The 13,602-nt window shown below is 41.8% G+C and overlaps 1 protein-coding gene across 5 annotated transcripts in view; it reads right to left on the reverse strand.

Moving 5' to 3' along the window:
• Positions 1-9,607: 9,607 nt before the first annotated feature.
• The window catches only part of MAST2 (microtubule associated serine/threonine kinase 2), a 138,804-nt gene continuing 134,809 nt past the window's right edge, over positions 9,608-13,602 (reverse strand). For all 5 annotated transcript variants that reach the window (XM_053392560.1, XM_053392561.1, XM_053392562.1 and 2 more), the window contains 3 exons: positions 13,372-13,508; positions 12,748-12,935; positions 9,608-12,298 (listed from right to left, as the gene is read on the reverse strand). In XM_053392560.1, the coding sequence (XP_053248535.1) occupies positions 10,194-12,298; positions 12,748-12,935; positions 13,372-13,508 (2,430 nt within the window). In that variant the 3' untranslated portion in view covers positions 9,608-10,193. The remainder of the gene's footprint in view (positions 12,299-12,747; positions 12,936-13,371; positions 13,509-13,602) is intronic.

Here is a 13,602-nt window from a genome sequence, read left to right on the forward strand (position 1 = left end):
AAAAGAGATTTATTAGCAGGGACCACCCACAAATTGCCACCCTGGGGTTTCATATTTCCCTTAAGCATGCCATATTACTCCCAAAATTTCTCTTTCTTGCTACTTCTGCTTGTCTCCACTTCCCACCACATTGGGGCACATGGAAGCCCTATCCTAGTCCTGAATTTAAATCCCAGTCATCTGCCACAACCACAAAAGCCATTAAAAGCCTCAAAGCTCCCTTCCTCCCAGTCTCTAGCTGTTTTTTCCCACCATCAAAATGTGCTCCAGTTTCAGACACAGAGATAAATTATGAACCCCAGGCCTGTTACTGGTCATCATAGCTGTGCACCTACTAGACATTATAACTAGTAGAGGGTATACTACAAAGCACCAGAAAGTACTTGACACTGCTGCCCACTGCCATCTTGTATGCATACTTGGCTATGCCATGTGGCCAAGAGAGGCAGACAATAATGAACAAGGGGGTGTGGCATGGTGGCATATTTAATATAGGAAGCAACTGCCGCTCACATGCCTCAGTTTGCTTCATTACTTGTGACCTAAAGAACTTGGGCACCAGTGAACACAAGCTAGCCCTACAGCAGCCACTTTGCCACTCCTCCAGCAACAGGGGCCTGCTGCAGCAGAATGTAACCTTGCATGGTGTGGGAGCACAGGGAAGTGGTTTGTGCACAGGGAAGGAGCACAGGGAAGGAGGAGTGGTTGTGGCATGTACCTGAGATAGGTAGGTGGCGCCTGCAGTAAGTGGGAAGTACTAAGAAGTGCAGGTCTAGGTGGTGGTAAAAAACCTCTGGTTTCGATGCTTGCTCGATCTTCGCGTTTTCAGCTTTCCAAAAGGATTCATGAAATCTTCATTTACTGAAAAACCTGAAAACTTTCCAGCTGGGCCTGTTATAACTGCAGTTTCCTCCCTCTGAACATTTCCCAGTGTTATAAACTTCTATTCCTAAGGATGATGCTCATGCAACTCTAAAGATTGTGCCCTTGATAATTAGGAACAGTAAACACCAAATAATGTTCTGTAGAGTAGTTAGTTACTGCACCCTCTTTTCAAGAATCATTCTGAATTTGCCATTTATGGCTACCTCCATTAATGACTATATTTATTAAAATATGTTTGTGAATGTCATTGACACGTCAGAGCCACCATGCTTATTTGTAGCACTGTATACATTTTTTCCAAATGCATTCCAGGATATTTAAAATATCTGAATGATAGAAACAACATATGACCAAATAACTCAGATCCTGCTTACAGGCTTCCTTCCCATAGGCATTTGGTTGGCCACTGTGAAATTAGGGTGCTGGACTAAGTAGACCTTTGGCCGGATCCAACAAGACTTCTATGCAGAAAAAAGATGTGCATTTTAAATCAGTTGGAGTAATGAATTTGTATAACAAGATTTTTTTTTACTACATTACTAAATAATTTAAGACACAGTACATTTCTTAATAATTTAATAACATTTTAAATCCAGAAAGGGTGGCTACTTCCAGGGAAAAGAGGGTAGGGTTGTTTGTGTGTGTTTCTTGTTCATATGGTGGCCCTAATTCAAAGCTAATCATGCAATTTGCTTATTTTTATTTATTGTGCAATCTGCCTATTATTGTACAGCATTTAGAAAAAAATTAATCACGTTATATTCAAAAGAATGTCAAAGTGATGTAAAAAAGAGAAATAAATAATATATATTAATAATCAAGTAGAAACCTATTTAAATACAATTTTACTATTTCATAATTAACTAACCAGGCCAGGATTATGTTCTGGGAGACCTAGTGGACTAAAGATGTCTTCTGGTTTTTATTTATTTATTTCCCACTCTTCGCTTTAAGGTCCCAGTCCAGGTTACAACATTAAAACAACATTAGAAACAGTTGAAAACAACTGAACAGGTGCTGAAATCTCCAAAGGGTCAGTGACTGTCTGATACCCACAGCCAGTACAGTACTTTACAGCACAGACTTACTGAGTTAGCTGCCCTATATAAAACAAGCATAAGGTGATTTTCTTGTTTAAGGAGAAATAGTTGCACAGCAGCGGGCTATGCCGTATTGTGATGCCACACATGATGGATCCAAGTAATGGCACCAGTGGGTCATATTTAACACAGAAGAGGGGAAAATCCCCAAGATTTACAGTAGCCTATGCATTTTATTCTTGTGCAACAATGCTGCCCTCTAGTGGAAGGATAGTGGCATTTAGGGGAACTTCTTGATTTCAGTGGAGATCATTCAGCCTCCACTGCTGCAGATGCAACAACACATCAAGTCTGCAGAGAACTCTTGTAACAACAGTGGTGGGTGCTGCCCACTGTAGCTGGTAGGGTGGGAAGCAAGAGAACAGTAGGTGGAGCTAACTGTATTTCCAGTTTTCTCCCTGTCCTCTTTTCTGCTGAATTCTTTATTTATAACTGCAACATGGCTGCAATATATGAGGAAAGAGGAAACTTTCCCCCATCCAACCTGCATAGCCTGTTGATTGCTATTACATTTTGTAAGTGAAATGACGTCATACTAACATTAGGGTACCCAACTGATATAATTTGTGACATTGTTGGTGTCCAGCAACATCTCTCCCCCCTCTCCAACCAATCATACTCAGTACTTAACAATGCCTCTTAAAACTGAGCATAGAACAACACATGCACAATGCAATGAAAGCTTTCTATTTCTGATGCAAGTACACAGGATTGGAAAGCTGAGCATATATTGAATTCCAACACGTAAGATTTCCACTGCAGTTCCATCAGTACCATACACTAGACAGTTTGAGGGGTGGTGTTGTGGATCTAGGGTGTGTGTTTCTGGCACTGGGCAATCAGGACTGCCTACCCAGCTTGCTAGTGTGCACTACAAAGCACAAAATCAATCACACATTTCATTACCTTGTGACCAGAAAAAGCAAACTTCTTACAGTAAACTCCTATTCCATGTCTCCTGGCTTGTGGGGCAAGATCAGGTCCTCCTGGAGTTATTAAACTGGGCAAGGTCCCGATATCACACACGAGGCATCTGATTTTCTCCCACTCTAGACCCTGAGCTAATACGCGTCACAAGAAGTGCTTCCCCACACTTCTCAGTTGCGCCCTATTAACCAGTAGGCAGTACATTTCTGATGTGGCACTATTTGAGCTTTATTCCAGCAGTTTATTTCTATTGGAGGAGAAATACACCACTTGGGATGTGCTTTGGTTAGCACTTCTGAGAAGAGGCAGCGTTCCTCTTCTGACACAGCTTGCTGCACTTTGCTTTCCCCAATTAAATGAAGAGCAGGAAAGCTGAAGTGAAAAAGGCTTGCAAAGACCTCTTTTCTGCGGCACATCTTCTCTCACATACTTGCCTTCTGGTCTGGGAGGAAAGAAAATCAGCTGCTCAGCAAGGCCAGCCCTACCATTAGGCAGAGTGAAGCAACTACTCTGAGTGGCAGATCTATATGGGACCATCCACACATCACTTATTAGTTGTTCCACGATGCTTCCTCAATGCTACCACATTATTTCTGCCTGGGGATGTACTTTTGTGGCTATAATGCAGCAGAAGTGGGACCAAAAAAACAACAAATGGAATATTTGTGGTATAAAAAATTACAAGATTTTAGCACGAAGCTATGGGACATGCAAGCTATGGGACATGCAGGCTCAGAGTATTGAAAGTAGGATTGCATGTAGCCACCCTAATACCATAATTAATGAAAATCATAATGAATGTGCAATTAAAAGGACACCCCCCTCAAGATTCAACGTTTTGTGCATGCAGAAGGCGGGGGCCACACACCATCTTTGTTTTAGGCAAAAAAAATGTCCTTAGGCTGCCCTGTTTAACCTAGCAACCCATGATTTGCCTAACTCTGCCACATCCCATGACATTTTGCAGTGTCAACAGCTACGCTTGATTTCCGTTTGGTGTAGTAGTGCAGGTATGACAAAATATTGAATGTCTATTTGAGCAAGTAACCGACCTTTGTTTTTGCATATACACATATGTATTCTGTTTTTATGATAGTCAAAAGAACAAATATTCTTAAAATATTTACACTTGTATATTTTCTTTTGAATAGTGGTTCTTTCTAAGATGATCATTGATATTTGCATATTGTTTATGAAGAGCTTCTTTATACAGTATTCAGTTTGGGTAATTACTATTTTTCCATGTAGAAGACTAGGTTTTTCCCCTAAAAAATAATGTCAAAAATTAGGGAGCATCTTATACATGGGATACATCTTCCCCCATTTTCTTAAATCTGAGTCCCCCAAAATAGGGGGCATCTTATACATGGGGGCGTCTTATAGACGGAAAAATACGGTGTATATTTTTAAAAAATTATAGTTTCCCTAAGGAAGGACGAGAATGATCTGAAGCACATTGGACAATATTCTTTTTGCTCCTTTTCCTTACCTTTTGAAATGTGGCCTAGTTCCCAGGTGACAGTGATCATAATCTCCATCATAGTGGCGGCGTCACTGCATCCCTCACCTCAGCAGGTGTAACACGGCATCAAGCAGCAACTAGAGCTATGCCCCATCAAGGTGCTATAGGCCTCTCCTGCTTTCCCGCCTTTTTTAACCTCAGGGCTGTCATGAGCAGTGTGGCCGCTTTGGCCCATTTATTCTCTATCCTAGTGGCTTACAGAGGCAGGGCAGGCCTATTGAAGCCCTTAGCCTTTCCTCTTCTGAGCAAACAGCTCTCAATTCCCCTCAGGAGTTGCAGGATAGGTGTGTATAAAGAAACAAACAAAAGTATGAAGGCCTTTCTATGTGGTGAAAAATATGCAAGCTATGCCATTGGTGAGCCAAGAGCTAATATTGGGAGGAGGGACCACCTGCCTCCTAGAGCAGCTTGGAATCAGCCCCTTGTGCTTAAGATGGCCGTTAGCCTACGTCTACGGCTGCATACGCAGGATACCTTTTGACCACATTTGAACCACATGTGTGTTATCCCCCGCAAAGAATTCTAGACACTGCAGTTTATCCTTCACCAAGTTACAATTCCCAGCAACCCTTAACAAAACACAGCGCCCATAATTCTTTGGGGGCGGGGCAGGGAATAACTATAAAACATGCTTTAAAGCAATGTAAAGGCCCTGGTCCCCAGTTGCTTTACATCCAGAACAAACAGCTGGCTTACTTCGTAAGAAGATGGTGCCTGCTGAAAGCTGTAACTTCATTTCAGCATTAGACGGAGAGGAACAGATGTTGTCTTCCTCCTCTCTTGAGCAAACAGTTCACTTTCCCTCATGAGGTGCAGGAATGGAATGTGGCAGGGGCTAAATTGTTGCACAGCGGCCTAAGCCTTTGCTGCGGGATCACAATGGAGAGAGGGTGATAGCTCCCAGGCACTGCCCTCTCTTAAGGTTTTTATAGCTCTACATTTATTTCTCATGTGAGTACATGTGTCTGACTGTCTATGGAACAAGACTATGGAATCGCAGAGCTCATTTTACATGATGCCCAAGCATAGTACTTGTATGGAAATATGTTGCATATTAGTGGTAGGAAGGCATAGGATGACTGCTCAAATAAAACTGCACCCGCCACCCATGGCCATTTTCCCAGGCTGCTGGTATTTTGAACTATGTTATGTTGAAACAACTAGATTTCATGGAAGAACAGGAGTGAATGCAGGTGACCACTTACCAAGTGGTAAATTACCACAGTACATATAACACTGGCACGCAGTCTACAGTATCAAGAAGCAGTTGACATGAACACTGAAGTACATTATCAACTGGCAAGTCTTATATGCATCCGCCCATTGGTTGCATTTGCATATCATAAAACAGAGTTAAGAGGGACCAATGAATCACAATACTTGGCTTAGTACTACATTTGTTTTGCTCCAAACAAACCATGATGTGAAACAAAGGTTTCTTCTTGGCTTACCCATCATGGTTTGGGGGGGGGGGTTCACTGGCTCAGGCATAATGCTAAGCCAGGGATGGTGGTTTGTAGCTCCCACTAGGGCAGGGGTCTGCAACCTTTAAGACAAAAAGAGCCACTTGGACCAGTTTCCAAAGAAAAAAAACTGGGAGTCGCAAAACTCGTCATTATAAAAATAACTTTTTTGTCACTTTTTATTATTTCTTTGTTTGACCCCTCAGAATTACTCCTCCTCATAGAAATAAATGTTAAATTAACAAGTTACCTTTGTGTGTGTGTGTGTTCTTCACTCCCCTTCAAAACAGTGACCAGCGTACATGCCCCCTTTCAATGCAGTGACCAGCGTACATGCCCCTTACAATGTAGCGGGCGGGAAGGTGATGTCGGGACGGTGCGTGACTAACGCACGCACCGCCCCCATGCGACGTCACAGCCAGTACAGCGCCCGGCACAGTAGGGAGTGTCGGGGCGCACAATGCGCTTCCTCCCCTCGCTAGTATCCGCCCCGGAGCCGCGGCAAAGGTGTAAAAGAGCCACATGCGGCTCCGGAGCCACGGGTTGCTGACCCCTGTGCTAGGGGAGGAACTAAGTGGAAGCAATCTTTGTGTTTACAGTAAACCATTAAATATAGTTTGCTACAACATGTGAACTGAACCACTATACCAAAGCCCGTTAGGGTTGTTGCAGGACACTCAGCATGGATCAAGTGAAACACAGGATTAATGCAACATATCACAGGAAAACCTCTGAAGAGAAATAATTAAGAAATGGACACGGGTTTATGTAAAAAAAATGAAGTGTATTTCAGGAGTATTTGAACATCAACATGCAGGTACAACAGGAATAAAAATTATTGCACCTCTATTATGTGGCAATTGTTCAAGTTTCTAAAAACACTTATATCCCAACATTATGTTTCTGCTAGTCAGGTGCTGATTGGCACCAACTTGAAATTGAAGCCCATCTTGAAAGGTGGGCTCACAGCCTCCAGAATAACAAAAACCAAAACACAATGTAAACACACACACAGCTGTAAAATCACCCACTAGAAGTACGGCATCATCCTTCATGTCCAGTAAGAGAAAACTGGAGAAAGACACAATCCTCCCCACAGGAAGAAACAAACAAAAATCCCAAAGAACACCTTAATTCAGTGCTAATGAGGGAAAAAAGCCCCACAGGTCATTCCTTTTACCCTGTCTATGTTGAGTATTCTTCCGTAGCATAACAAACACCAAAAAGTCTTAGGCATTGTTCCCCAGGAGTGGTTTTTAGGCAAGGCGAAAGTCTAATATTTACACTTAATATCTATTTGATGGTTTTAGATGCACCATATAATGGTGTGAAGTATTGCTGAGAAATGCACCAGCTGCATATTGAAAGGTTTAAAGGCTGTATGAAGGAAACTAAAGTTGAAATTCTAGACACCAAACGAAAAGAAGAGAAAGTGGGAAAGCAACTTGCTAAGGGGACTGTGTATATTGCATGCCTAAACAAAGTTATCCAATCACCCCCATTCATGGAACATCATGGAGATCAGTCTCAGCTAACTGGATCAACACAGTATACATATAGTGGCTTAACTAGACTATAGTTATGCAAACACCTGTCTCCTCAACATGGCAACATCAGTTCAACTCTCATCACATGCTGCCTCCTGATAAGCACTTAAAAATATTAAGCCTAAGACCTTAAATTTTTCCCTCAGAAACATCATGATTGTCTGAACTCTTCAATATATATATATTAGATGTCCAAAGAATAAATCTGATTTACTGCCATGTGGTTTCGTTGCAATGATTTTTTGTGGCCAATCATTTTTACTGAAGTGGGACAACAGTTACAGGAATATATCAAGTAACATGAAAAATGAAGGCTTCTGCAGGCTTTAACAATTACATAGGTTTCCTGGTAATGGTAGAATGAATACATAAAAAGGTAATATCTAAGTGGCATCTATACAGAAATGAGGTGGCCCAATATGCTTTATTTGGCTAAACTAGAGATATAAATCCTTTGGCTGCCTTTGTGTAAACAGATGCTACAAGGTATGTTTGAAGCTACATTATTCATCCCCGGGGCTAAAATTCACACAGTGTAAATCAATGCATTTAATATTTTTACATTATTCAAGTTAATGTGCATTTCTGAGTGGCTATGCCATCAATTCCCTTTCTCTGAATGTATGTATTCACTGAGGCCCCAGTTGCCTCTGTTCTGAGGGCAACACAGCAAAGTGATAGGAAAGGCTGGTAAGATAAAGGTGTGGCTGGATGGACGAAAGCCTAATGGTTTATTTTAAAAATGTTAATGCATAAATTTAGCTATTGTGCACTGGTGGCAGGATTAAAGAGATTAGCAGATCTTAAATCATTGTGGGGAACTACTATTGAAGTTTTGAGCACTGAAGCTTCAAGTTCTATATGAGAAAGCCAATGGATCTTTCTGCAGCATTACAACACACACACACACACACACACACACACACACACACACACACTATTCCCTTTATTTTACACACACACACACACACACACAGGCTAATATAAAGAAAACCCCAAATCAAAAATAAATTGGTCCAAAACTAAAACCAAATAATTGGGTATGTAGTGGGGAGTTTGGGCAAGACTTGAAATGAGATTATAATAAATTAAGGATTTAAGAGCATATTCCTAGTCAAAAAGTACATGTAGGCTCTGTAAGGAGAAATGGTGCAGGAAGAGCCTTCATATCAGAAACCTGGCTGAGCAATAAAGCTGTGCTGTAATGAATTGCAGTGCTTGCCCTGGAAAGCTATTAGTCAACATGTGATCACCTCTGTAGGTAGAACAGCAGACTATGCAAATAATTACTTTTTCTGCTCACACAGACACATACAGATGCATTCTGTTAGGCAAGGCTGTAAGTATTGTGGAGTTTATGGAAATAGTTACTTTTGCCTATAAACTGTAATTAGATTCAATAAGTAATATACTTGAAATGCTGCAGCTAGTGCTATACTGTATGTATCAGTGCAGTATCATAGACTCAGGTGTCTTTAAGCAAAAAGCACCAACTGATGTTGAACTTTCAAAAACATTCAAAAGGTTACTTAGAAAATATAGACATTTAAGAAAGATAGTGGGTGAATTAAACAATGGAAGGGAAGGTTGAATTATAATAAACTTTCTATATGACTGAAGGGTCAATTTACTGAATTAGCTACTTACACTTGGGAAAGAGACACTAATGCTAACGGGACCATTTCACTTAGACACAGTTTGGTCTTAGCTGCCTCCTGATGAATCAATGAAGATCACTTCTCTCACTCACAAAGTCAAATGAGAACACTTCACTGGATTTTAACTTTCGTCCACAACAATCAAGATAGCTCCATAAGACTGGGGATGTGACAGTCCCAAATGTTTGCCTCTCACAGCAACATGTCAGTAAAGTAAATTAGCTTAGGTTGCTAAAGCAGGGGTGGGGAACCTGTGGCCTCCAGGTGTTACTGGACTGCAATTCCCATCAGCCCTAGCCAGCATGACCAATAGTCAGGGATGATGGGAGTTGTAGTTAGCAATTACAGTGAAAGCCTACAGGCCCCTTACTCCTGAGTTAGCCTAACTGAAGCACCATGTGCCTCTTTTGAGGTTACTGACTACTTTGAGCAAAAAGGATTAAAAATTCTAAAAAGGGAGAAAAAGAAGTAATCTTCTTTTAAATCAAAGCCTTTTTTAAAAAAATCAAAGATAAACTAAATATTTTATTTTGACGTTTTGCTTAAGGTTCTTTTTAAAAGGAGGGTATTGCCCCATTGCACAAGCTGACACAAGGTTTCCTCACAGATATACATAAATTGGACGTCTATGATATGTAAGAAAATATGTGAGGTGGCATAATGATTCAGAACAGTCTGCCATCAAAAGTGTTTATTTTAATCCTTGCCAACTTAAAATACGTGACCTAAAATTTTGGAAACAAGGACTGAAATTTGGAATTTGTGCTCAAAATGTGCCATTTCCAAGTGAGCGGTCTAATTTGGCAAATGTAATTCCCTGGAATTTTGAAAGAAAATAGATATTTAACAGAATGCTTCAAATTTAGGGCCAAAAATGTTGGGGGGGGGGGGAGTTTGGAAATCATTTTTTAAATCTTGCTTTAAAGATATCCTGCTAAGAGGCATCAAACGCTGAGTACAAAAATAGAATTGCAAGAATGAAAAAGGCAAGAGTGTGAAAACACAAATCAACAAAAAAAAGTTGCACAAGTTTTGTGTTTTATATTTGTGTTCTACTAATGTTGTCTTTGCTTCTGAATGTAGATATGTTGCTATGTTTTCTTCACGACGTCACCATCTGACAACAGGAAATCTCTTGTTTGTGATTGACCTCCAGCCTCTCCGATTTCTCCTGGCATCAGAGCAGTTTCCTTTTTGGAATTCTGGCTAGAATCTGGTCCAGATGAAACCCCTGTGCTCTGCCTTGCTGTGCCATCTGCTTGTTTTTCAGGTGGAGGCAACTGCCACCTGTCCTCCAAAATTTCAGGTACCTTAGAATTACCAGTCCCTGGCTTCTCTTTTGCTCCCACTGAACACTCTGGCTCCAAAGACTCTGCTAGGCTTTCGGACCCAATATGGGAACCACATATTTTAATGAGACTACCTATGCTGAAAGGTTTGGCTGTTACTGGGCCTGGGCCTTCCTTTAGTGTTTCCTGCATTTCTTCCTTTGGCATACTCTCTTTCATATGAAACAGTTCCTTTGGGGGGAACTCTTCTCTTGTTCTTTCTAGTTCTCTTGAGCCAGATACGTTAATATTTCCTGGGCCCGACATGCCTTTTGCACCTATTGCTAAAGGAGCTGGGCAAACTGATTTTCCATTTTCAGCTGCTGCATCAAGTGTGAGACTTGGTCTTCCTATAGTACAACTTAAGTTTGTATCACTTGTATGACTTTTGTGTTTTGAAACTAATGCTGCAGATGACAAACCTTGTGATTCTTCGGCATCAGGAGACCTTTGTGAAGATGTTTTGCCACTGCTTGTCAGGTTCGGAATACTGGTGCTTTCCTTGACAGACTGGGCTTCCTGTTTCTGAGGTGCATCTTTGCAGTCCATTTGGCTTATTAGTGGAAGAGAGCTTGTGCTAGTTGTGCAAGTAGAAGAAGAAAGTGCTAACAAAGGCATAATATCATGAGACAACATATAAGTAGTTTCTGTAGAAGCAAATTCCTTCAGGTTATCTTTGCCACTTGCCAGCCCTGAACAGTCACCTTGACCGAGCTGCAGATATCTCACTGGTAGGCACTTCACCTGCTCTGGGCAGTCTATGCTTTCCTGGATAATCAGAGTTTGTTTAGGGTCCTCAGCATCTTCGAAACAGGCACATTTCTGATTAGCAAGTTTGAGAGTATTGCCTTGTCCTGACTCTAATGGGGTTTCAGAATCTGTTAGCTTAACTGCTTCACAGTCACCAAATTTTTCAATAGGAGAAGTTCTCGCACAAACTTCAGATTGTGACTCATCTATACCGGCCAGTGGTGTCCTTGCAACATCCTTTGGTTGGTGTTGATCTGCCCCTTTCTGCAAACTGACAGTTTTTGGTTCCTCAGGAAGAAACGCATCATCCTCCATACTGTCTTTGCTTTCCAACTTGGAAGAACGCTTCATATCCTCAGAGAAAGGATCAGAAACTTGGTGGTCTCTACTGAAGGCTGGCCTGTCCTTTTTCTTCCCATCTTGACTATCTTCTGATCCTTCGTCAGTTTCATCTTCAGAAGAATCTACTTCTGTGATGGCCTCCTGCTTCTGTAGAGACTCCCTTCGCTCCACCCTATCGTGCCGAATAGGTCCCAGTTTTCTGGAAGAAGGTTTCTGCAGGGTCCCTTTTTCTGCAAGTCCAACTTTGCCTCCAGTTGTTTCACTCATGGATTCCTGCCAACTTTGGAGGCCAGGATCTCTCTGGAGCATCTCCTTTTTGAATTCTGAATGGGAGATGTCCAAGCTATGCTTGCGCGAAGATGACATCTTTTTTTCTGAAGAGAGAGAGGAGGTAAGTTTTTCAGCTGACTGGACTCTCTTCAGCAAAGGGGATCTTGGCGGCTCAGCACTCTTGGGCCTTGAAATCTGTCGGACAAGAGGTGGGGAGGAGTGCAACTTGACAGGAAATGATTGCATGATGCCTGAACTGCCAACTGAATGCCCTGGCAAAGGAGAAGGGGAACGCTGAGGTGACGTAGACTGTGGGGTTGGCGAGGGAGTGTGAGCTAGTGGCGAGAGAGGAATGTTCCCTGCAGATTTACGTCGTGGAGATCGATATTGCCGTTGAAGCTTTGGTGCTAGTCCATGCAAAGAGCTGGGTCGGATATGTCCCGAACTAGCAGGGGAGTTGGGAACACTCGAACTAGGTGAACTGCTCTGAGAAGAGTTTCCACCAACTGTGAACATAAAAAAGTAGGATATTAAAAAAAGCATGGAAATACATTGAGAAACATTAGGAACTGCTATAATACGTGCATCACATTTGAAATAAGTTGGCTACTGCAACCTGGCAAAGGTGGAGTTGAATTTAGGCAGTTGTGGTCTACTGCAACAGAAAATATCAGTCAGCTACACCCTGTCTCGATTGTGCTGCTTTCCCCCACTATTTTCTACACCACATTACAATTTTTGGTGCTTGGCCACAACACAGTGAGAGAATTCACGTTACAGCAATCAAACCCTTCCACCTCTTCCAAGAGGTTCATGCTTAACTTTGGGAACCCTGATAGTTTGTAAGACATGTCTCCTTGTGCCCCTCAGGCTGAGAAAATTCTACATTTTTGCTACCAAGTCCGAAAGATTTGCTTAAGGTCTGCCACTCTCTACTCCCTGCTTCCCCTTTTACCTGAATGTGCAGACTCAGGAGTAGATCGGTAACTCTGTGTTGGTGAACGAGGGGAGAGGTTGTGAGTAGGTGAACCAGGAACACTCTCTCCAGATGACAGAGAACGGTTGAGAGAAGACAAACTCCTGCTGGTGTGAAGCAGAGAAGCCTGCTTGGTAATCTTCCTGAACAGAGAGCTCTTCTTCTTACTGAGAAAGTGAAAGCGAATACTATCATTATTTGTAAAAACAAATAGGATCAGCATCTTTGATATGCATCTTTTCCCAGCAAAAACTTGGATCCAACAGAGACTTCTGTAGACAAGGTGCAGGGGGGTGGGCAAATTTTGCCGGTTTCCCTTTCTCCCTGCAACCCTACCCTGTGCTATTCCCATGCAGAGGACCCTACAGGAATCCAGAGTAGATTTTTAGAAGGTGCAGATGGAGGCAATTCTGAGACCACCCTGTTCATAAACAGGAACTTCACTTACGGAACTCTGGGTGCAACCCATAGCTTACTAAAATCGTTTCTCACTGTGTAATTCTTGTGATATAGAACATTCACTGGCAGAAGATATTTCTGCAATTTTCCTTGGCAACTGCTATCAGAGCATAATTTCATTTCCTAAGAGAAAGCATCACTAACCTTTCCTGTCCATCTTTTGTTTTGCTTTTCTTGTTCCTCCTTGCCATCTTTGATTTATAGCTGGCCTTCCGAGCTGGCCCCACTTTAATTGATGTGTTCTCAAAAGGTGTAGTAGATATGGACACTTTATTTCCACTCTGCCAACAAGAAAACACACACACACATTTTACTTATCTCTTTATCTCTCATGAGTATTTTGGTTGGGCTGGATGCTAATGCTAGGGGAAATGC

Source organism: Podarcis raffonei, chromosome 6 (genome assembly GCF_027172205.1).
Source record: "Podarcis raffonei isolate rPodRaf1 chromosome 6, rPodRaf1.pri, whole genome shotgun sequence".
Classification (NCBI taxonomy): Eukaryota; Metazoa; Chordata; class Lepidosauria; order Squamata; family Lacertidae; genus Podarcis; species Podarcis raffonei.